General features: G+C 38.5%; 1 protein-coding gene across 2 annotated transcripts in view; it reads left to right on the top strand.

Annotated features, from left to right (window-relative positions):
• Positions 1–21,580, top strand: part of IMMP2L (inner mitochondrial membrane peptidase subunit 2) — a 901,323-nt gene that overhangs the window by 25,509 nt on the left and 854,234 nt on the right. For both annotated transcript variants that reach the window (XM_060108457.1, XM_060108458.1), the window contains exon 3: positions 18,690–18,826. In XM_060108457.1, the coding sequence (XP_059964440.1) occupies positions 18,692–18,826 (135 nt within the window). In that variant the 5' untranslated portion in view covers positions 18,690–18,691. The remainder of the gene's footprint in view (positions 1–18,689; positions 18,827–21,580) is intronic.

Genomic DNA, 21,580 nt, shown 5'->3' with positions numbered 1-21,580 from the left:
GCGGCTTTCCTGCATGTGAACTAATTTATATTAAAGAAACATTTGTTGTAGCAGGAAAGGCTAATGTTAATTTGCTTTAGTATATAAGGATAATATAGACCCATTATTGAGAATTTAAATAATATGGAAAAGAATAAAGAAGAAAGTAAAAATCTCTTGACTGCCAGTAAATACTACTGTCATCATTTGTGTGCCTATTGTTCCTCGCCCCACCTCTTTTGATGATGATGATGTGTGTGTATAAAATTTCACATAAATGAGTTCATATTATACTTATAGTTTTCCAACTTTTTTTCAAGACAGAATGTCAAACAGTATAGCTGTACAATGTCCTTTTTTTTTTTTTTTTTTTTTGCGGTACACGGGCCTCTCACTGCTGTGGCCTCTCCCGTTGTGGAGCACAGGCTCCGGATGCGCAGGCTCAGCGGCCATGGCTCACGGGCCCAGCCACTCCACAGCATGTGGGATCTTCCCGGACCGGGGCACGAACCCGTGTCCCCTGCATCGGCAGGCGGACTCTCAACCACTGTGCCACCAGGGAAGCCCTACAATGTCCTTTTTTTTTTTTTTTTTTTTTTTTTTTGCGGTACGCGGGCCTCTCACTGTTGTGGCTTCTCCCGTTGCGGGGCACAGGCTCCGGACGTGCAGGCTCAGCGGCCATGGCTCACGGGCCCAGCCGCTCTGCGGCATGTGGGATCTTCCCGGACCGGGGCATGAACCCGTGTCCCCTGCATCGGCAGGCGGACTCTCAACCACTGTGCCACCAGGGAAGCCCTACAATGTCCTTTTTAATGATTGAAAATTATTTCACTGTATGCGTGTCATAGTTTCTTTCTTTCTTTTTTTTTTTCATGGACATTTAGGCTGTTTTCAGTTTTTCACTGTTGTAAACAGTGGCGTACTGAAAATTCTTGATCATTATCTTTGTGCCCTAGAAGTGTTGTCTCTGCATCAGAGGTGTGTGTTCATGTAACACTTTGGTACATATTACAATATTACTTTCAAGAAAGGTTGTACCCATTTACACTCCCAGGAGAGCATGATAAATTCTATGCTCCTACACTGGGTAGTTTTAGTTTTCTGAATCTTTGCCAGTCTGATAGGTTAAAAAGGTGATATTTTGTTTTTACTTGTATCTGTTTTATTATTAATGTGGTTGAACATCTTTTTATGTCTTTATATACTATCCATATTTTGCTTTTGGTGAAATGCCTTTCATGTATTTTACTTTTCTCTCAGAACATTTACCTTTTTTCTTCTAAGAACTGTATAATTTTAGAGAAACCTTTGGGATTACTATATATTGCAATTTTTAATATCATGCTGATTATCTTATAACCTTATTTATGGGATGTTTTGATTTTTATGAAGTTAAATCCATCAGTCTTTTTTCTTTTATGTTTCCTGGATTTTATAAAATGTTCAAAAATGCCTCTTTCCACTCCTAAAATACTGTCTGCCTTTATGTTCTTTTGTTGCTTTTATGTTTTTATTTTTTACATTTAACCTTTGAATCATCTGGAATTTATCTTTCTATAATTAGTAAAATATCCACCTTTGTTTTTTTTTTTCTCCCTCCAAACTGTGGTTAGTTATTTCACATCATGTGTTAATTCAGGCTCCTCCCCATCAGTGTGAACCTCTCTGTCATATACCAGATTTCTCTGTGTCGTTGGATTTATTTCTGGGTTTACTATTGTATTAGTTATTTCTGCAAAACAAATTACCCCCAAACTCAGTGACTTGAAACGTTTATTCTCTTTCACAGTTTCCACGGGTCAGAGATTTGGGAGCAGCTCAGCTCCACAATTCTAGTTCATGGTCTCTCTTAGGGTTGAAGGAAAGATTTCAACCAGAGCCACAGTCATCTGAGTGCTTAACTGAGGTGGGAGGGTCTTGCACCTTGCAGGTGGCTCACTCATGGCTGGTCAGGGGGTGCTGGCTCTTGCGGGGAGGGAGGCCTCAATTGCTCTCTAACTGGGCTTTTGCCAGGGCTAGCTGTCCTCAGGACATGGTGCTGGCTTGCCTAGAAGTAGTCATCCGGGAGAGAGAGGCAGGAGGAAGCTATCTTTTTTTTGACTAGCTTCAGTCATATAGCATCACTTCTGCCACATTGTGTTTGCTAGAAGCAAGTCACTAAGTCCAGTCCACTCTTAAGAAGGTGGGAGTTAGGCTCCTCGTTTTGAAGGGAGGGCTGTCAGGGGTTTGCAGGAATATTTTTAAACCACCACAGCTCCCTTGACTGTTCCATTCATGTATTTGACTACTTCTGCACTAATATCACATTAATTCATTTAAAGAGTCTAATATTGAACTGATGGACTGTTCCATAATACTATGCTCGACTGTATGTGAGAGCCATTGACTCTTATTGGTCAAGTATCTAATAACAGATTCACAAAATAATATTGATAATAATGTGGTGACATTTAAGTTGCTTTATTTCCCCAACTTCTGATACTTCTTTGGAATTATATAGTAGGGATCATTGTATTTCATTGCAGATACCTGCTTACAGTATTAAACAGTTTTTTTTACACTATTTCATATTTCTGTGAGTAATTTTAAATACTTTGATAGGCAGATACATTGTAACTTGAGGGCATTGCATGTTAATGAAATGTCACAGGTATCTTAAACAGAATCTTCTAATATGCCAGCAAGTAGGCAAAATCAAAATAAGGCATTTATGTGTGAGGAGCAATCTAAATAACCATCTCAGCTCCATATGCTGTAATGTTCACCAGGGGCTCATTGTGATCCCTGGACTTTCTGTGCAGCAGTCACTTGAGTCCAGAGAGTGCTGTGCTCCATCTGCCTTAGTCCCCAGGCTGTACAGAAGGAGCCTCTTTGTACTCTGACCTCTTGGCTGCCTTTTTTTGTTGTTGTTGTTAAAAACATGTTGCCAGCCTGGCCTTTGTTGCCATTTCAACAAGTGCATGTGCCTAAGTGTGGGCTTACACTTGTAAGTTTAAAGGACCACAACCACTCAGTCCAAAGACCTTGGTCACTGTTGCTGTCACTTTAAATCGCGTAAATCTTCTCATCTGGCTGAGTCTTTATCCAGTACTGAGCCTGCACTGCCACTGTTTGAGCTCCCCGTGGACATGCAGCTGCCATAGATGGGCTGTGGGCAGCCTTCCAAAACTTCCAACCATAGTTTGGACAGGCTTTATTTTTGACGGACTAATCAGAGCCTTAATGTGCTTCCCCTGCTGGGGGAGCCTGTGTTTCTAATTTTTAAATTTATCTTTCTTTGAGAGTAGTATCAGTCCCTGGGCTGGCTGTAAGTTTTGCTGGTTACATTCTATTTCCCAGTCTCACTTTTTTGTGACCTTACCTTCCCATCTTTGCCCCTTTGTGGGCTGGTGGGCTTGGCTATTTTGAGAAACCTTCCTATTTCCTCTTCTCAATCCTGATCAAAGGAAAAGCCATGTTTTTATTCCTTATCTCTTGGAATGAATTTGAGTTTGTCTGGTTAAAGAAAGCAACACATTTGAGGCATGAGGGATAGGGGTCAGGATAGGATTTTCATGAGACCCTAAAATCATGTATTTAAAAAAAATTGCCTATTCTACTTACTGCCCAACCCATTGGAGACCCTTGTACCATTTAAAAATAGGGCAGAAGCAGAGGTGTTGTGAAAAGTAACTAGGAGAAGCGAGTATGAAGTAGTATTAGACAGTAGGCCAGGATCGGATGTAGCAAGATAGGTTAGGGACAGCTGTGCTCCGGGAACTGTGTGTCACATGGAGTTTTAGGGGACATTTCCCTGGAAACTCATATTATCGCCTGACGCTTACTTCCTATTATTCTTCTTATTGATCTTGTGCCCTTCTTTTTATAGGCTCTCAGTGTTATCATCTTTTCCTTATTTCCTCTGACTTCTATTGCTTAGTTTTGATTTTTGAAGGGTTTTGAGATTTTGTTTTTGGAAAGCATACTTTTTCCGTTTACAGGCTCTCTTAATTTTTTAAAAGCCAATTTCACTCACAGTCTAAATGATAAATAATGCTGTATTTTCTTTTTAGCTGTTCAGCAAGTATTCTGATGCCGGCAATACGTTCTGTAGCTAATTCAAAATATTATTGCTTCAGGAATAAATAGGCTTATGGTGAAATAGTCCAAAGTCCTCTAATAACTTTCTTTGGGGTGTAGATAAGTACCTGGTCTGTTTCATTTACACATATATTTAAGTTGCTACATTGTTAGCTTAATATCCACATTGCCTTTAGCTTCTACTTAATGACAGCAGTTATGCTTTTCTATTACATTGGGAAAAAAATAGAGTACAGTGTTGAAATCTAAATTTTGTGGTTATTAGAGTTTAAATCTTACCAAGCTTCTCCCTGCTAATGGTCATCATTTAATACAGTTTTCCTCATTTCATAGAAAGCTATTTTCTGTCCTGTTAATTTTTATGGTAAACTACTTTTGTAGAATCTATGGCATCTTAATAACTGAAATTTGAGATTGGGCCTTACTTGTAAATTCAGTCAAATGGTGTCTACATGGACTTAAAGGATAAGGATATAGGATTAGGGTGGCCTGAGCCAGCTCTTAGAGAGGGGAACTGTTGTGATGTGGATTTTGTTTTATATGGTTGCCAAAAACATTGGGATGATGATTTCCATATTGCTAAGAAACAAAACAAAGCAAAATAAAAAATAAGCATTAATTCCAGTCTTATTGCTCACTGCACTTAATATATCTCCTGTTCCCTGGTCTGGCTGGTATTCTTACTATCTGAAATAGGCCATTATGTACCTTTACTCTCATTATCACATTTTCCTCTTGTCTGAGAAATTTACCAAATGTAATTTATCCTTCTTTTATTTTCAACATTTTAATGAAAAATTTTAAACATACAGAAAAATTGTAAGAATTTTAGAGTGAACATTCTTAAACTTACCACCTACATTCTAATTCATTTTTTTCTTTTCAGCTTTTTGCATGAATTTTTTTTTCTTGCAATTCCAGCTCTTATTTTTCCTTTCTTTTTTTCCCAATGTCTATTATATAAATTATTCCTCTGGTCCAATTTTGTTGCTAAGTCATATATTTCTTATATTCTGCTTAAAAATAATTCTCAAAACACCTAAGACAGTGCTGGTGTTGGGACTCCATAATTCTTGTTATTTGGCAAGCATCAGGAAAGATGATCATCCCTAACCCATCAAATCTTAGAACAAGATTAGATTCAAAGTAGAACAAAACTATCGCTCTGGATATTAGGTGTCCCATTATTTAGAAGATAGGCTTTATAGGTTTTATTGTATGTAATGGACATCGTTAAGTCTCTTGCCCTTTTTTGATTTGTTATTGCTAGTCCTTTTCTTTGGACATGGCTAATGCTTTTATCTGAAGAAACATCTTTTATTTGATGATCTAGCCATTGTTCTCTAATACATTACACATAATATGTTCAGATGCTAGTTTTATGGGTTTTTTTCCTTCATATTAATGCTTGTTTTTTAAAAAAATGCCACACGTCTGAACATTCTGAACTTCCAAAACACCCCACAAGGTTTCTCACGTGGAAAAATTGTGGCTCAGGAAGATGAAGTAATTTCTCCAAAGTCACATGATTGAATCATGATTTGTACTGAGGTCTTTTGGATTCTCAGGGAATCCAGGGAAGTCCCACCAGTGTGGACTTCTATTTTTATTATTTATTTATTTTAACATCTTTATTGGAGTATAATTGCTTTACAATGGTGTGTTAGTTTCTGCTGTATAACAAAGTAAATCAGCCATACCTATACACATATCCCCATATCTCCTCCCTCTTGCGTCTCCCTCCCACCCTCCCTATCCCACCCCTCTAGTTAGACACAAAGCACTGAGCTGATCTCCCTCTGCTATGCGGCTGCTTCCCACTAGCTATCTATTTTATTACATTTGGTAGTGTATATATGTCAATGCCACTTTCTCACTTCGTCCCAGCTTACCCTTCCCTCTCCCTGTGCCCACAAGTCCATTCTCTACATCTGCGTCTTTATTCCAGTCCTGCCCCTAGGTTCATCAGAACCATTTTTTTCTTTTTAGATTACTTATATATGTGATAGCATATGATATTTGTTTTTCTCTTCCTGACTTACTTCACTCTGTATGACAGACTGTAGGTCCATCCACCTCACAACAAATAACTCAATATTGTTTCCTTTTATGGCTGAGTAATATTCCATTGTATATATGTGCCACATCTTCTTTATCCATTCATCTGTTGATGGACATTTACGTTGGTTCCATATCCTGGCTATAGTAAATAGTGCTGCAATGAACATTGTGGTACATGACTCTTTTTGAATTATGGTTTCCTCAGGGTATATGCCCAGTAGTGGGATTGCTGGGTCATATGGTAGTTCTACTTTTAGTTTTTTAAGGAACCTCCATACTGTTCTCCATAGTGGTTGCACCAATTTACATTCCCACCAACAGTGCAAGAGGGTTCCCTTTTCTCCACACCCTCTCCAACATTTATTGTGTGTAGATTTTTTTGATGATGGCCATTCTGACCTGTGTGAGGTGATACCTCATTGTAGTTTTTTTTTTTTTTTTTTTTGCGGTACGCGGGCCTCTCACTGTTGTGGCCTCTCCCGTTGCGGAGCACAGGCTCCGGACGCGCAGGCTCAGTGGCCATGGCTCAAGGGCCCAGCCGCTCCGCGGCATGTGGGATCTTCCTGGACCGGGGCATGAACCCGCATCCCCTGCATCGGCAGGCAGACTCTCAAACCACTGCACCACCAGGGAAGCCCTCATTGTAGTTTTGATTTGCATTTCTCTAATGATTAGTGATGTTGAGCATACTTTCATGTGTTTATTGGCAATCTGTATATCTTCTTTGGAGAAATGTTTATTTAGGTCTTCTGCCCATTTTTGGATTGGGTTGTTTGTTTTTTTGATATTAAGCTGCATGAGCTGCTTGTAAATTTTGGAGATTAATCCTTTGTCAGTTGCTTCATTTGCAAATATTTTCTCCTATTCTGAGGGTTGCCTTTTCGTATTATTTATGGTTTCCTTTGCTGCGCAAAAGCTTTTAGGTTGCATTAGGTCCCATTTGTTTCTTTTTATTTTTCTTTCCATTTCTCTAGGAGGTGGGTTGAAAAGGATCTTGCTGTGATTTTGTCATAGAGTGTTCTGCCTATGTTTTCCTCTAAGAGTTTTATAGTGTCGGGCCTTACATTGAGGTCTTTAACCCATTTTGAGTTTATTTTTGTATATGGTGTTAGGGAGTGTTCTAATTTCATTCTTTTACATGTAGCTGTCCAGTTTTCCCAGCACCACTTATTGAAGAGGCTGTCTTTTCTTCATTGTATATTCTTGCCTCCTTTATCAAAAATAAGGTGACCATATGTGCATGGGTTTATCTCTGGGCTTTCTATCCTGTTCCATTAATCTATATTTCTGTTTTTGTTGCCAATCACATACTGTCTTGTTTACTGTAGCTTTGTAGTATAGTCTGACGTCTGGGAGCCGAATTCCTCCAGCTCCGTTATTCTTTCTTAAGATTGCTTTGGCTCTTCAGGGTCTTTTGTGTTTCCATACAAATGGTGAAATTTTTGTTCTAGTTCTGTGAGAAATGCCATTGGTAGTTTGATAGGGATTGCTTTGAATCTGTAGATTGCTTTGGGTAGTGTAGTCATTTTCACAATGTTGATTCTTCCAATCCAAGTATGTGTTTGTATCATCTGTTTGTATCATCTTTAATCTGTTTGTATCATCTTTAATTTCTTTCATCAGTGTCTTGTAGTTTTCTGCATACAAGTCTTTTTTTCTCCTTATGTAGGTTTATTCCTAGGTATTTTATTCTGTTTGTTGCAGTGGTAAATGGGAGTGTTTCCTTAATTTCTCTTACAAATTTTTCATCATTAGTGTATAGGAATGCAAGAGATTTCTGTGCATTAATTTTGTATCCTGCTACTTTACCAAATTCATTGATTAGCTCTAGTAGTTTTCTGGTAGCATCTTTAGGATTCTCTATGTATTGTATCATGTCATCTGCAAACAGTGACAGTTTTACTTCTTCTTTTCCAGTTTGGATTCCTTTTATTTCTTTTTCTCCTCTGATTTCTGTGGCTGAAACTTCCAAAACTATGTTGAATAATAGTGGTGAGAATGGGCAACCTTGTCTTGTTCCTGATCTTAGAGGAAATGGTTTCAGTTTTTCACCATTGAGAACAATGTTGGCTGTGGGTGTGTCATGTATAGCCTTTATTATGTTGAGGTAATTTCTCTCTGTGCCTCCTTTCTGGAGGATTTTTATCATAAATGGGTGTTGACTTTTCTCAAAAGCTTTTTCTGCATCTATTGAGGTGATCATATGGTTTTTATTCTTCAGTTTGTTAATATGGTTTATCACGTTGATTGATTTGCATATATTGAAGAATCCTTGCATTCCTGGGATAAACCCCACTTGATGATGGTGTATCCTTTTAATGTGCTGTTGGATTCTGTTTGCTAGTATTTTGCTGAGGATTTTTGCATCTGTGTTCATCAGTGATATTGGCCTATAGTTTTCTTTCTTTATGACCTCTTTGTTTGGTTTTGGTGTCAGGGTGATGGTGCCCTCGTAGAATGAGTTTGGGGATGGTCCTCCCTCTGCTATATTTTGGAAGAGTTTGAGCAGGATAGGTGTTAGCTCTTCTCTAAATATTTGATAGAATTCTCCTGTGAGGCCATCTGGTCCTGGGCTTTTGTTTTTTGGAAGATTTTTAATCACAGTCTCAATTTCAGTGCTTGTGATTCATCTGTTTATATTTTCTATTTCTTCCTGGTACAGTCTTGGAAGGTTGTGCTTTTCTAAGAATTTGTCCATTTCTTTCAGGCTGTCCATTTTACTGGCATAGAGTTGCTTGTCGTAATCTCTCATGATCCTTGTATTTCTGCAGTGTCAGTTGTTACTTCTCCTTTTTCATTTCTAGTCCTATTGATTTGAGTCTTCTCCCTTTTTTTCTTGATGAGTCTGGCTAATGGTTTATCAATTTTTTTTCTCTTCTCAAAGAACCAGCTTTTAGTTTTATTGATCTTTGCTGTTGTTTCCTTCATTTGTTTTTCATTTATTTCTGATATGATCTTTATGATTTCTTTGCTTCTGCTAACTTCGGGTTTTTTTTTTTTCTTGTTTCTCTAATTGCTTTATGTGTAAGGATAGGTTGTTGATTTGAGATGTTTTTTGTTTCTTGAGAAGGATTGTATTGCTATAAACTTCCCTCTTAGAACTGCTTTTCCTGCATCCCAAAGGTTTTGGGTCGTCGTGTTTTCATTGTCATTTGTTTCTAGGTATTTTTTGATTTCTTCTTTTATTTCTTCCGTGACCTCTTGGTTATTTACTAGTGTATTGTTTAGCCTCCATGTGTTTGTTTTATTTACAGGTTTTTTCCTGTAATTGATACCTAGTCTCATACTGTTGTGGTCAGAAAAGATACTTGTTACGATTTCCTTTTCTGAAGTTTACCAAGGCTTGATTTGTGGCCTAAGATATGAACTATCTTGGAGAATGTTCCATGAGCACTTGAGAAGAAAGTGTATTCTGTTTTTTTTGGATGGAATGTCCTATAAGTATCAATTAAGTCCATCTTGTTTAATGTATCATTTAAAGCTTGTTTTTCCTTATTTATTTTCATTTCAGATGATCTGTCCATTGGTGAAAATGGGGTGTTAAAGTCCCCTACTATGATTGTGTTACTCTTGATTTCCCGTTTTATGGCTGTTAGCATTTGCCTTATGTTTTGAGGTGCTCCTATGTTGGGTGCAGAAATATTTATAATTGTTATATCTTCTGGATTGATCCCCTGATTGTTATGTAGTGTCCTTCTTTGTGTCTTGTAACATTCTTTATTTTAATGTCTATTTTGTCTGGTATGAGAATTGCTACTCTAGCTTTACTTTGGTTTCCATTTGTATGGAATATCTTTTTCCATCCCGTCACTTTCAGTCTGTATGTGTCCCTAGGTCTGAGTGGGTCTCTTGTAGACAGCCTGTTGACAGGTCTTGTTTTTGTATCCATTCAGCCTATGTCTTTTGGTTGGAGTATTTAATCCATTTACATTTAAGGCAGTTATCGATATGTATGTTCCTATTACCATTTTCTTAATTGTTTTGGGTTTGTTATGGTAGGTCTTTTCCTTCTCTTGTGTTTCCTGCCTAGAGAAAATCCTTCAGCATTTGTTGTAAAGCTGGTTTGGTGGTTCTGAGTTCTCTTAGCTTTTGCTCATCTGTAAAGGTTTTAATTTCTCTGTTGAATCTGAATGAGATCCTTGCTGTGTAGAGTAATCTTGGTTGTAGGATTTTCCCTTTCCTCACTTTAAATATGTCCTGCCACACCCTTCTGGCTTACAGAGTTTCTGCTGAGAAATCAGCTGTTAACTTTATGGCGATTCCCTTATATGTTATTTGTTGCTTTTCCCTTGCTGCTTTTAATAGTTTTTCTTTGTATTAAATTAAAAAAAAATTTTTTTTTTTGGCTGCACTGGGTCTTCGTTGCTGCGTGGGCTATTCTCTAGTTGCGGCGAGCGGGGGCTACACTTCGTTTTGGTGCACTGGCTTCTCATTGCGGTGGCTTCATTTGTTGCAGGGCATGGTCTCTAGGCACACGGGCTTCAGTAGTTGTGGGTCATGGGCTCTATAGTGCAGGCTCAGTAGTTGTGACGCACAGGCTTAGTTGCTTCGCGGCATGTAGGATCTTCCTGGACCATGGCTCAAAGCTGTGTCCCCTGCACTGGCAGGCGGATTGTTAACCACTGTGCCATCAGGGAAGCCCTGTATTTAATTTTTGATAATTTGATTAATATGTGCCTTGGTGTGTTTCTTCTTGCATTTATCCTGTATGGGACTCTCTGCACTTTCCGGACTTGACTGACTATTTCCTTTCCCATATTTGGGAAGTTTTCAGTTTTATAATGTCTTCAAATATTTTCTCAGTCCCTTTCTTTTTCTCTTCTTCTTTTGGGACCCCTATATTTCGAATGTTGGTGTGTTTAATGTTGTCCCACAGGTCTCTGAGACTGTCCTCAATTCTTTTCATTATTTTGTCTTTATTCTGCTTTGTAGTTATTTCCACTATTTTATCTTCCAGGTCACTTATCTGTTCTTCTGTCTCAGTTATTCTGCTATGGATCCCTTCTAGAGAATTTTTAATTGCATTTTTTGTGTTGTTCATCATTGTTTCTTTGCTCTTTAGTTCTTCTAGGTCCTTGTTAATCGTTTCTTCTGTTTTCTCCATTCTGTTTCCAAGATTTTGGATCATCTTTACTATCATTACGCTGAATTCTTTTTCAGGTAGACTGCCTATTTCCTCCTCATTTTTTTGGTCTAGTGGGTTTTTACCTTGCTCTTTCATCTGCTGTGTATTTCTCTGTCTTATTTTGCTCAGTTTACTGGGTTTGGGGTCTCCTTTTCACAGGCTGCAGGTTCATAATTCCCAGTGTTTTTGCGTCAGCTCTTAGCGGGTAAGGTTGGTTTAATGGGTTGTGTAGGCTTCTTGCTGGAGGGAACTGGTGCCTGTCTTCTGGTTGATGAATCTGGATCTTGTCTTTCTGATGGGCAGGACCGCATCCCAAGGTGTGTTTTGGGGTGTCTGTGACCTTATTATGATTTTAGGTAGCCTCTCTACTAATGGGTGGGTTTGTGTTCCTGTCTTGGTAGTTGTTTGGCATGGGGTGTCCAGCACTGTAGCTTGCTGGCTGTGGAGTGGAGCTGGTTCTTAGCGTTGAGCTGGAGGTCTCTGGGAGAGCTTTTGCCGTTTTATATTATGTGGTGCCGGGAGGTCTCTGTTGGACCAGTGTCCTGAACTCGGCTCTCCCTTCTAAGAGGCTCCATCCTGACACGCGGCCAGAGCACCAAGACCTTGTCAGCCACATGGCTCAGAAGAAAAGGGAGGAAGAAAAAAGAAAGAAAGAAAAAGTAAAATAAAATAAAATAAAGTTATTAAAATAAAAATTAAAATATATTATTAAAAATAAAAAAATAAGGAAGAAAGAAGAGAGCAACGAAACCAATAAACAAATCCACCAATGATAACAAGTGCTAAAAACTATACAAAAACCCCCCCAAAAGACAAAACAGACAGAACCCTAGGACAAATGGTGGAAGCAAAGCTACACAGACAAAATCACTCAAAGAAGCATACAAAAAGAGAAAAAGGAAAAAGAAAAAAAAAAAGGAAGAGAGCAACCAAATCAGTAAACAAATCTACCAATGATAGTAAGCTCTAAATACTAAATGAAGAGAAACATAAAACCAGAAACAAATTAGATGCAGAAAGCAAACTCCAAGTCTACAGTTGCTCCTAAAGTCCACCGCCTCAATTTTGGGATGATTTGTTGTCAATTCAGGTATTTCAGAGATGCAGTGTACATCAAGTTGATTGTGGAGATTTAATCTGCTGCTCCTGAAGCTGCTGGGAGAGATTTCCCTTTCTCTTCTTTGTTCACACAGCACCTGGAGTTCAGCTTTGGATTTGGCCCCGCCTCTGCATGTAGGTCACCTGAGGTCGTCTGTTCCCTGCGCAGACAGGACAGTGTTAAAGTAGCATCTGATTAGGGGACTCTGGGTCGCTCAGGCCTTGGGGGAGGGAGGGGTACGGAATGTGGGGCGAGCCTGCGGCGGCAGAAGCCAGCATGATGTTGCACCAGCCTGAGGCACGCCGTATGTTCTCCCAGAAAAGTTGCCCCTATATCATGGGACCCTGGCAGTGGCAGGCTGCACAGTCTCCCCGGAGGGGAGGTGTGGATAATGACCTGTGCTTGCACACAGGCTTCTTGGTGGTGGCAGCAGCAGCTTTAGCATCTCATGCCCGTCTCTGGGGTCTGCGCTGATAGCCGTGGCCCGCGCCCATCTCTGGAGCTCATTTAGTTGGTGCTCTGAATCCCCTCTCCTTCCACACCCCGAAACAGTAGTCTCTTGTCTCTTAGGCAGGTCCAGACTTTTTCCCAGACTCCCTCCCAGCTAGCTGTGGCACACTAGCCCCCTTCAGGCTGTGTTCACACAGCCAACCTCAGTCCTCTCCCAGTGTGGACTTTTAAAATTGGGTTTCTTTTCCAGAACATGATTCACTCTATGTGTAACCCCATTACATTTCTTTCTTTTATTTTTTAAAATAAATTTATTTATTTATTTATGGCTGTGTTGGGTCTTCGTTGCTGCGCACAGTCTGTCTCTAGTTGCAGTGAGCAGGGTCTACTCTTTGTTGCGCTGCTCAAGCTTCTCATTGTGGTGGCTTCTCTTATTGCGGAGCATGGGCTCTCGTTGTGCGGGCTTTGGTAATTGTGCCTCATGGGCTTCAGTAGTTGTGGCTTGTGGGCTCTAGAGCACAGGCTCAGTAGTTGTGGCGCACGGGCTTAATTGCCCTGCGGCATGTGTGACCTTCCTGGCCCAGGGCTTGAACCCATGTCCCCTGCATTGGCAGGTGGAGTCTTAACCCCTGCACCACCAGGGAAGCCCAGCTTTCTTTCCTTTATTATTTTTGGCTAGTTTTTCTTCATACTTTATTTTTTCTTGCCATTTTGTCCTTTCTGCACATTTTTGAGTGAGAACTATTAAGTCACACAAGTTAAAAAATAAATAATTTCATGCTGGAGTTCACATTGTAAACATTACCAATTATCTATTTTTATAGTATTTATTTATAATCTGAAAAGAGGAAGGTGGCCCTGAAATTTATTTCAAATTGGTATTCATCAGTTACTTTCCCAGATCTGCTTCCAGTGAAATCAAAATTGTTCTAGTTCATCAGTTATTATTTTTCCCTTGATTCAGTGTAAACGTATCCTAATGCCTCCTGCCTCCTATTGCACATGCTTATGCTTTGTTTGCAGAGTGAGTTTATTGGTACCAGGAGCTCCTGGAGAGATACATGGAGGAGGGTAGCCTGATCATGTGTGGTCATCTACTCATTTCTTGTGATCTTATCACAGGTCCTTTGGGAAGGAACTATGACTCAGTGTGCCTTTTTACTTTTGGTATCTTAGCATAGTGAGTAGCACAAAGTAGGCATTTAATGTAGAGAGAAAGAAAATGTAAGCTCCACGTGGCCAAGGACCAAGCCTGCCTGGTTCTGCATTATGTGCTCACCCCTTAGCACAGTTACATAGTAGGTGATCAGTAAATATATATTGACTGACTCAGGAAATGGGTGTCAGATTTGTTTGGGTCCCTGCTCTTTTATTCTCTGATATTCATAGTTTGAATTTACAAATAAAATCTTGATTTGGCTATCCAAATGTGCAGGCTGATTTCTGTGATGGAAAGTTTATATTTTATATAAGATACTGCTTTGTAATTTATTGTTTTCCTCTTCAAACCTGCCATACAATTTTAAAATAGTTTTATAATTCGGATGACTTGAGTTGTATTTATTCACCTGGTTGCTATGGATGAGTGATTAGTGACTTTGTATAAACTAAAATATATGCAAGTTTAAGAATGATTTTAGATGAATTCATGTATGATCAAACCATAACAAGTTGTGAGAGGAAAGAGAGGTATTTAGAGTATAAGTCATAATGTGGTTGAGGTCAGTAGCACCAAAAAACCTTTTACTAGCAGGTGTTTTATACCAGGTGGCAAATATGATTTCAGTGAACTCTGAAAGCTTATTTAAAAATATTCTCAGTTTATGTACTTTGGCAATGAACTAGGTGTGCCTACCGCTTAAGCAATAATTTTCTTAAGAGCAGTGTTTTGAACCTAAATGACTTGCGTGGTTACTAGAAGAATTGAGTTCACTAGTTCAGTAGGAATAAAAATTATTCCTTTTTTGCCGGGGATGGTCACATTATTATTGCTTAAAGGAAATTTTGTCAGAGGAAGTGGATGCTAGGTGCTTATTAGTATGGTAGTTTTAAACATTTAAGGTGTGAACAAAAGACCAGATCATCCCAATGGTTCTTTATAGAAAAAGAAATACATTAACTTTAATGAAGTGTGAATGCCATAGCACTTTAAACATTTTATTTGATATGACTTGACATAGAAGTATAATATTCATTTCTTCATTTGTGTATAGCTTTAGTATTCTAATGATAGTGAGAAGCTTCTAAAAGCGTTTTATTATGAGGTAGAGGTGTGGTTCACAACTCAGGTAGGACAGGACTGTACTGAGACTTTGCTTTTAAGCCTCTGAAAATAGTGACCCCTTATCTGCAAGGCAGGTTTTATTTTTCCCCTTGGCTTGGGGCAGAATCTGCACACCTTCAGGTTAGCACAGCTCCCACATGCTCTTTGAGAATCTCTCAGTAGAAAGATATTTGTCCTTACCGTTGTGCAGGAGATGGCACCCGTGCCCTGATCAGCAGTGGAGTTGTGAGCATGAGAAGGGAAAGGGCAGTGGCTTTCAGGTCTTTACCTGTATTTAAAATGGCCTTTCACATAAATTGCACTAGTTCCAACTTCCTCTCTGCTTCCCTTTTTAACTATTTCTTTAATAAAAGCAAAGTTTTTTTTCCATTTCAACATTAAAAAAAATCTCAAACCTAAAAAGCAACATAAAATTTCTTCCTAGTCAATAATAATCTAAGTGCTTTTCTTAATTTTAGTACCTTCTCAATGTCCTGGAGAAACAATCAAAAAATGTATAGGAATATAGAATGTTAGCCCTAGAAAGGATCTTAGAAATTGAATCTAACCCCTTTCTTTTTATTGATGAGGAAACTGAGGAACAGAAGTGAGTTGATCAAAGACATGCAGCTAGTTGTAGACATAGAGAGGACGCCACCTCAGGGGCCCTGACTCTCGTTACCACGCTCCTTCCTGGGTGCCACAGTGACTGAATGGAGTAGCAGTATAGGGGGGAGTTTACATTGGAAAAGAAGTGGAGTTGTAAAATTCTGGGAACCTGAATTTAATGGAACTTATGTTCATGTATTTTTCCCCTTTAATTTACATTTTAATCATGCATGCTACCTTACAACTGGGATAGCTGTGGCGTCATCGTATTTGAAGCTTTCCTAGTTTCTATCCTGCTGCTATCCCTAGTTATTTACTGAAGGTGAAGGTCCAGGCATGCAGGGCACAGGGAACAGCAAAGAGAACACATTATATTTTCATTCTGTCAATATATTTGCTACTTTTATTCTAAGAGCCACAGATATATAGAAGCATGTTTTTCTATTTGTATTTGTTCTATCCATTTTTTTTGAGTCTAAATCCTCTGGTTATCTAAGTCTCTTTGACCTGATTATTAAAATATATTTAAGCAAGCATAGGTTTGTGTGTTTAAAGCCAGTTTATTAATTACTTAAATAGTCAAGTGGTCAGGTTAGTTGTTATATGAATTGTCAGTATTTTTTTCCTGTTTGAACTAAAGTGCTTACTATGGGTGAGTAGAAACGTAAGAATTTCCAAGGCTCTTCAGACTTTCAAGATGTTTTCAAAAGTATGTAATATTCTGTCATAGTCTGAATTGGCTACATAAAAGAATTGCAGTCAGTTATAATATATTGATTGGTGAACAAACAGGGAAGAATCTTACATGTTCTACTTGGAGTAGCAGGGACTAGACTGCAAAAGTGTGGTTTGTTTATTGTGATGGGAAAGAGAGCAAGACTAGTTTTACCCCATAGTATCTATATATTAAAGTGACTTCTGAGGACCATCTTTCTTTTTTAAATATTAGAAACCAACTGAAGTTCAAAGAAGCAAATAGTTCATCATCTACTTTCTCAGCATCTAGAATGAACCATTATTAGCATTTTGATAAACCTGCTTTTTTCTGTCTCTCTCTATATTTTAATAATTTTTCAAGTGACATATGGGTATTTATTAAATGATTAAAACAATACTGCAGATAACTATTTAAAATGCTTTTATACGCATACATTTATATAGAAAATATATTTAGTGAGAGTTTTTAAGTGATATTATACTGTATATGTAGCTGTCTTTATATCCTCTGCACTTAGCATTGGTGTTTAGCAGGCAATACATAAATGTTTACTGAATCAAAAATTGAGAATTAACAAAGTAAAGTTTGTGTATACTCCATCCAAATTGAACTTCTTTTAGTTTCTATAATAACCATATTTTATTTTGCTCTGAAGACTTCATACATGCTGCTCCTTTTGCCCGAAGAGCCCAGGTCTCACCTCAAATGCCATTTCCTTTGAGAGACCTTCCTGAATCATTTTCTGATGGATAGACTTCCTTGCTCCATGTTCCCATGCTCCAGAGACATTGGCCCATTTTAATGCTCATTTCCATTGGAAATGTTTGTTTAAGGGCAGTCTTCCCTGGCACTTTGTAACTCCTTGAGTGCAAGGACCGTACCTTCTTTTCACTCCTGTATCCCTAGCACCCACCTTATGACCTTGTACTTATTAGAAGTTTGAGGAATTGAATTATGAGCATGTTTTTAGTACTTTGGAATGTAATCCAAGGGAATGACAAAATAACAGTGCTTGGATAGGTCACAACTATCCCTTGACAGTTTTCTTGTCTCCTCCTTTCTCCCCAGCCCTTGCCCATCCATTTTCAATCCTGTCAGTTTAACTTCCAAAATAGGTATAAGTTTGCCCATGTTGGTCCCTCTCCACCACCACCACCACCACCATAATCCATCCTACCATCATCTCTTGCCCTGGATCGCTAGAATAATCTGGTCTCCCTGTATCTATCTAGTCCTGTTCAAGAAATAAAACAGACAAAAATTATAGTCTATTACACAGTATGAATAAGTATTGTTTTGAGAAACTGGTGAACAAACTGGTCATTTGTCTTTTCCAGCCAGGAAGATTCTTCATTTGTTGGACTGAGTTTGGCTCCATTGGGTCTGCTAGGGTAGCATTTCTTGATCTCTCACTATTTTGTTTTTCATTGCTTGAGACAGTTTAGGAATTGCCTTAGCTAGGCAATCTGAAATCTGAAAATTAATCAAGTTACAGGGCTAAGTGAGGGTTGATAATTTTCTGTATTGAATTCATATGCAGTGATTTTTTTCTTGATTTTTCATAGATTTCATTGTTGTGTTAGTTAGGATCAGTTTGGCTGCTATAACATAGGCCCTGTAGCATTGGCTTAAACATGATGGAAAATGATTTACCTCTTAATTAACAGCTCGAGTGTAAGCGATGCAGGGCAATGACAGTGCCTGCATGGTGCTGGGGACGTAGGACGCTTCTATTTTGTTGCTTTGCCATCTTTAACTTGAGATGGCTACTCCTGTTCCTACAACCACGTCCTTATCACAGGTATCACAAAGTGGGAACAGTGGAGGGCATACTTCTTTTAAGGGCACAGTGTGGAAGTATGTAATTTCTGCTCATATGCCATTCATCAAACATAGTCACATGGTCACACTTAGCTGCAAGGGAGGCTGGGCAGCCATGTGTCCCACTAGAACTTCTATTATTGCAGAAGAGAACAGATACCAGGGCTTTAAGGAGCATCTCCACCATAGTGAGCAACAGGAAAGGATTTACTTTTGGAATGCTTATTTTTTTTCTAACTCATTGCTTTGTGAGCAGAAGTTTTCTATTGAAATTAGTGAGCTACTTGAGCTACTGAAAAGAGTTAACCTAAGTTAATGTATTTGCCTTTGGGATTTTAAGTCAAATTTATTCCAATGGTTATAGGGATGAGTGTGAAACATATTGAAATGAGGTTGCTTTTTCTTAACTCTTATTTTTCTTGGGCTGTTTTTCTTTTTCACCTTATTGAGGCTAATTTCATATTTGTTTTCTTTGTGCTTTTAGGTATGGCACTGTCTCAAGGCTGGGTGAAGAGATACTTCAAGGCCTTTTGTAAAGGCTTCTTTGTGGCGGTGCCTGTGGCAGTGACTTTCCTGGATCGGGTTGCCTGTGTGGCAAGAGTGGAAGGAGCATCAATGCAGGTGAGACTAATATGACTTCGTTCCTTAAAGCGCATGCTTCACTGTTTCTCAGGCATTAGAAATGATATTTCTGTGTATTATCTCTATGTTGGAACTGAAAGGTTTTAAAAAGGCCTTGAAATGAAGTTTAATGTTGCTAAATTTCTTTATAAGGTCTTTTAATGTAGTCATATTAAAATCAGAGCAGAGGTGAATAAAATTAACTATCAGATAGTTCTCTGTATCTGTGGCTTTTTTTTTTTGGAATTGTAAATGGAGATTCTAAAGAAATTTTACTACATGATACCATTTTTTGTGGCTGTGGCTTGAGATTTTAAGATTTTTAAGTTATCCATATTTGAATCCATACTTAACTGTCCTTTTAGGATCAAATTATTAGTACAGCTGCAAGATGGATTTGGCTCAAATTCAGTTACTCTATTGTTACACACACACACACACACACACACACATACATACATACACACACACACTTCTGATAGGTAGAAAAGTTTAGAGCACTGATCTCAGATATTATAGTGTATTCTTTAAGCCTGTTGCTGATTGAAAAGATTCAGTGCTATTTACATTGAAAGAAATTTGGAGTGAAGATTTCCAAAAGTTATATGCAAATTGTCTTCTGGAGTAACTTAGAGAAAACTCAATTATTCTAAAGTTGATGTCTGGAACCTAGCTGTTTAAGTAAGTTTATTCAAGTAAGAAGAATTTGCATTTTGTAATATAATTTGTTTTCTTCTGTTATTAGCATGTATTAAGTTCATGCATTGTGCTCAATATGTGTATAAAACATAAATAAAATGAATGTATAAGCTTCTAAAAGCTTAAAATTATACAGAGAATAAATAGCTTACTTTTTTTCTTTTTGTCTTAGAACTAGGTGAGGGCATAGACATCAGCTCTGAAGAGTTAGAATGAATTTGCTTTTTTAAAAAATTTTTGAATTTTGTTTTATTTATTGTTTTATACAGCAGGTTCTTATTAGTCATCAATTTTACACACATCAGTGTATACATGTCAATCCCAATCGCCCAATTCATCCCACCACCACGACCACCCCCGCCGCTTCCCCCCTTGGTGTCCATATGTTTCTTCTCTACATCTGTGTCTCAATTTCTGCCCTGCAAACCGGTTCATCTGTACCATTTTTCTAAGTTCCACATATATATGTTAATATACAATATTTGTTTTTCTCTTTCTTAGTTACTTCACTCTGTATGACAGTCTCTAGATCCATCCACATCTCTATAAATGACCCAATTTCGTTCCTTTTCATGGCTGAGTAATACTTGATCGTAGATATGTATCACATATTCTTTATCCATTCATCTGTCGATGGGCATTTAGGTTGCTTCCATGACCTGGCTATTGTAAATAGTGCTGCAATGAATATTGGGGTGCATGTGTCTTTTTGAATTATGGTTTTCTCTGGGTATATGCCCAGTAGTGGGATTGCTGGGTTGTATGGTAGTTCTATTTCTAGTTTTTTAAGGAACCTCCATACTGTTCTCCATAGTGGCTGTATCAATTTACAATCCCACCAACAGTGTAAGAGGGTTCCCTTTTCTCCACACCCTCTTCAGCATTTGTTGTTTGTAGATTTTCTGATGATGCCCATTCTAACTGGTGTGAGGTGATATCTCATTGTAGTTTTGATGTGCATTTCTCTAATAATTAGTGATGTTGAGCAGCTTTTCATGTGTTTCTTGGCCATTTGTGTGTCCTCTTTGGAGAAATGTCTATTTAGGTCTTCTGCCCATTTTTGGATTGGGTTGTTTGTTTTTTTAATATTGAGCTGCATGAGCTGTTTATATATTTTGGAGATTGATCCTTTGTCCTTTGATTTGTTTGCAAATATTTTCTCCCATTCTGAGGGTTGTCTTTTTTTTTTTTGCGGTACGCGGGCCTCTCACTGTTGTGGCCTCTCCCGTTGCGGAGCACAGGTTCCGGACGCGCAGGCTCAGCAGCCATGGCTCATGGGCCCAGCTGCTCCGCAGCATGTGGGATCTTCCCAGACCGGGGCACGAACCCGTGTCCCCTGCACCGGCAGGTGGACTCTCAACCATTGTGCCACCAGGGAAGCCCCTGAGGGTTGTCTTTTTCTCTTGTTTATGGTTTCCTTTGCTGTGCAAAAGCTTTGAAGTTTCATTAGGTCCATTTGTTTTTTCTTGTTTTTATTTCCATTACTCTAGGAGGTGGATCAAAAAATATCTTGCTGTGATTTATGTCAAAGAGTGTTCTTCCTATGTTTTCCTCTAAGAGTTTTATAGTGTGAGGTCTTACATTTAGGTCTATAATCCATTTTGAGTTTATTTTTGTGTATGCTGTTAGGGAGTGTTCTAATTTCATTCTTTTACATGTAGCTGTCCAGTTTTCCCAGCACCACTTATTGAAGAGACTGCCTTTTCTCCATTGTATATCCTTGCCTCTTTTGTCATAGATTAGTTGACCGTAGGTGCGTGGGTATATCTCTGGGCTTTCTATCTTGTCCCATTGATCTATATTTCTGTTTTTGTGACAGTACCATATTGTCTTGATGACTGTAGCTTTGTAGTGTAGTCAGAAGTCAGGGAGTCTCATTCCTCCTGCTCCCCTTTTTTTTTCCCTGAAGACTGCTTTGGCTATTCAGGGTCTTTTGTGTCTCCATACAAATTTTAAGATTTTTTTGTTCTAGTTCTGTAAAAAATGCCATTGGTAATTTGATAGGAATTGCATTGAATCTGTAGATTGCTTTGCGTAGTATAGTCATTTTCCCAA

Source organism: Mesoplodon densirostris, chromosome 9 (genome assembly GCF_025265405.1).
Source record: "Mesoplodon densirostris isolate mMesDen1 chromosome 9, mMesDen1 primary haplotype, whole genome shotgun sequence".
In the NCBI taxonomy this organism is placed as follows: domain Eukaryota; kingdom Metazoa; phylum Chordata; class Mammalia; order Artiodactyla; family Ziphiidae; genus Mesoplodon; species Mesoplodon densirostris.
The sequence above is the reverse complement of the archived record's forward strand: the minus strand, read 5'-3'. Positions and strand labels throughout refer to the sequence as shown.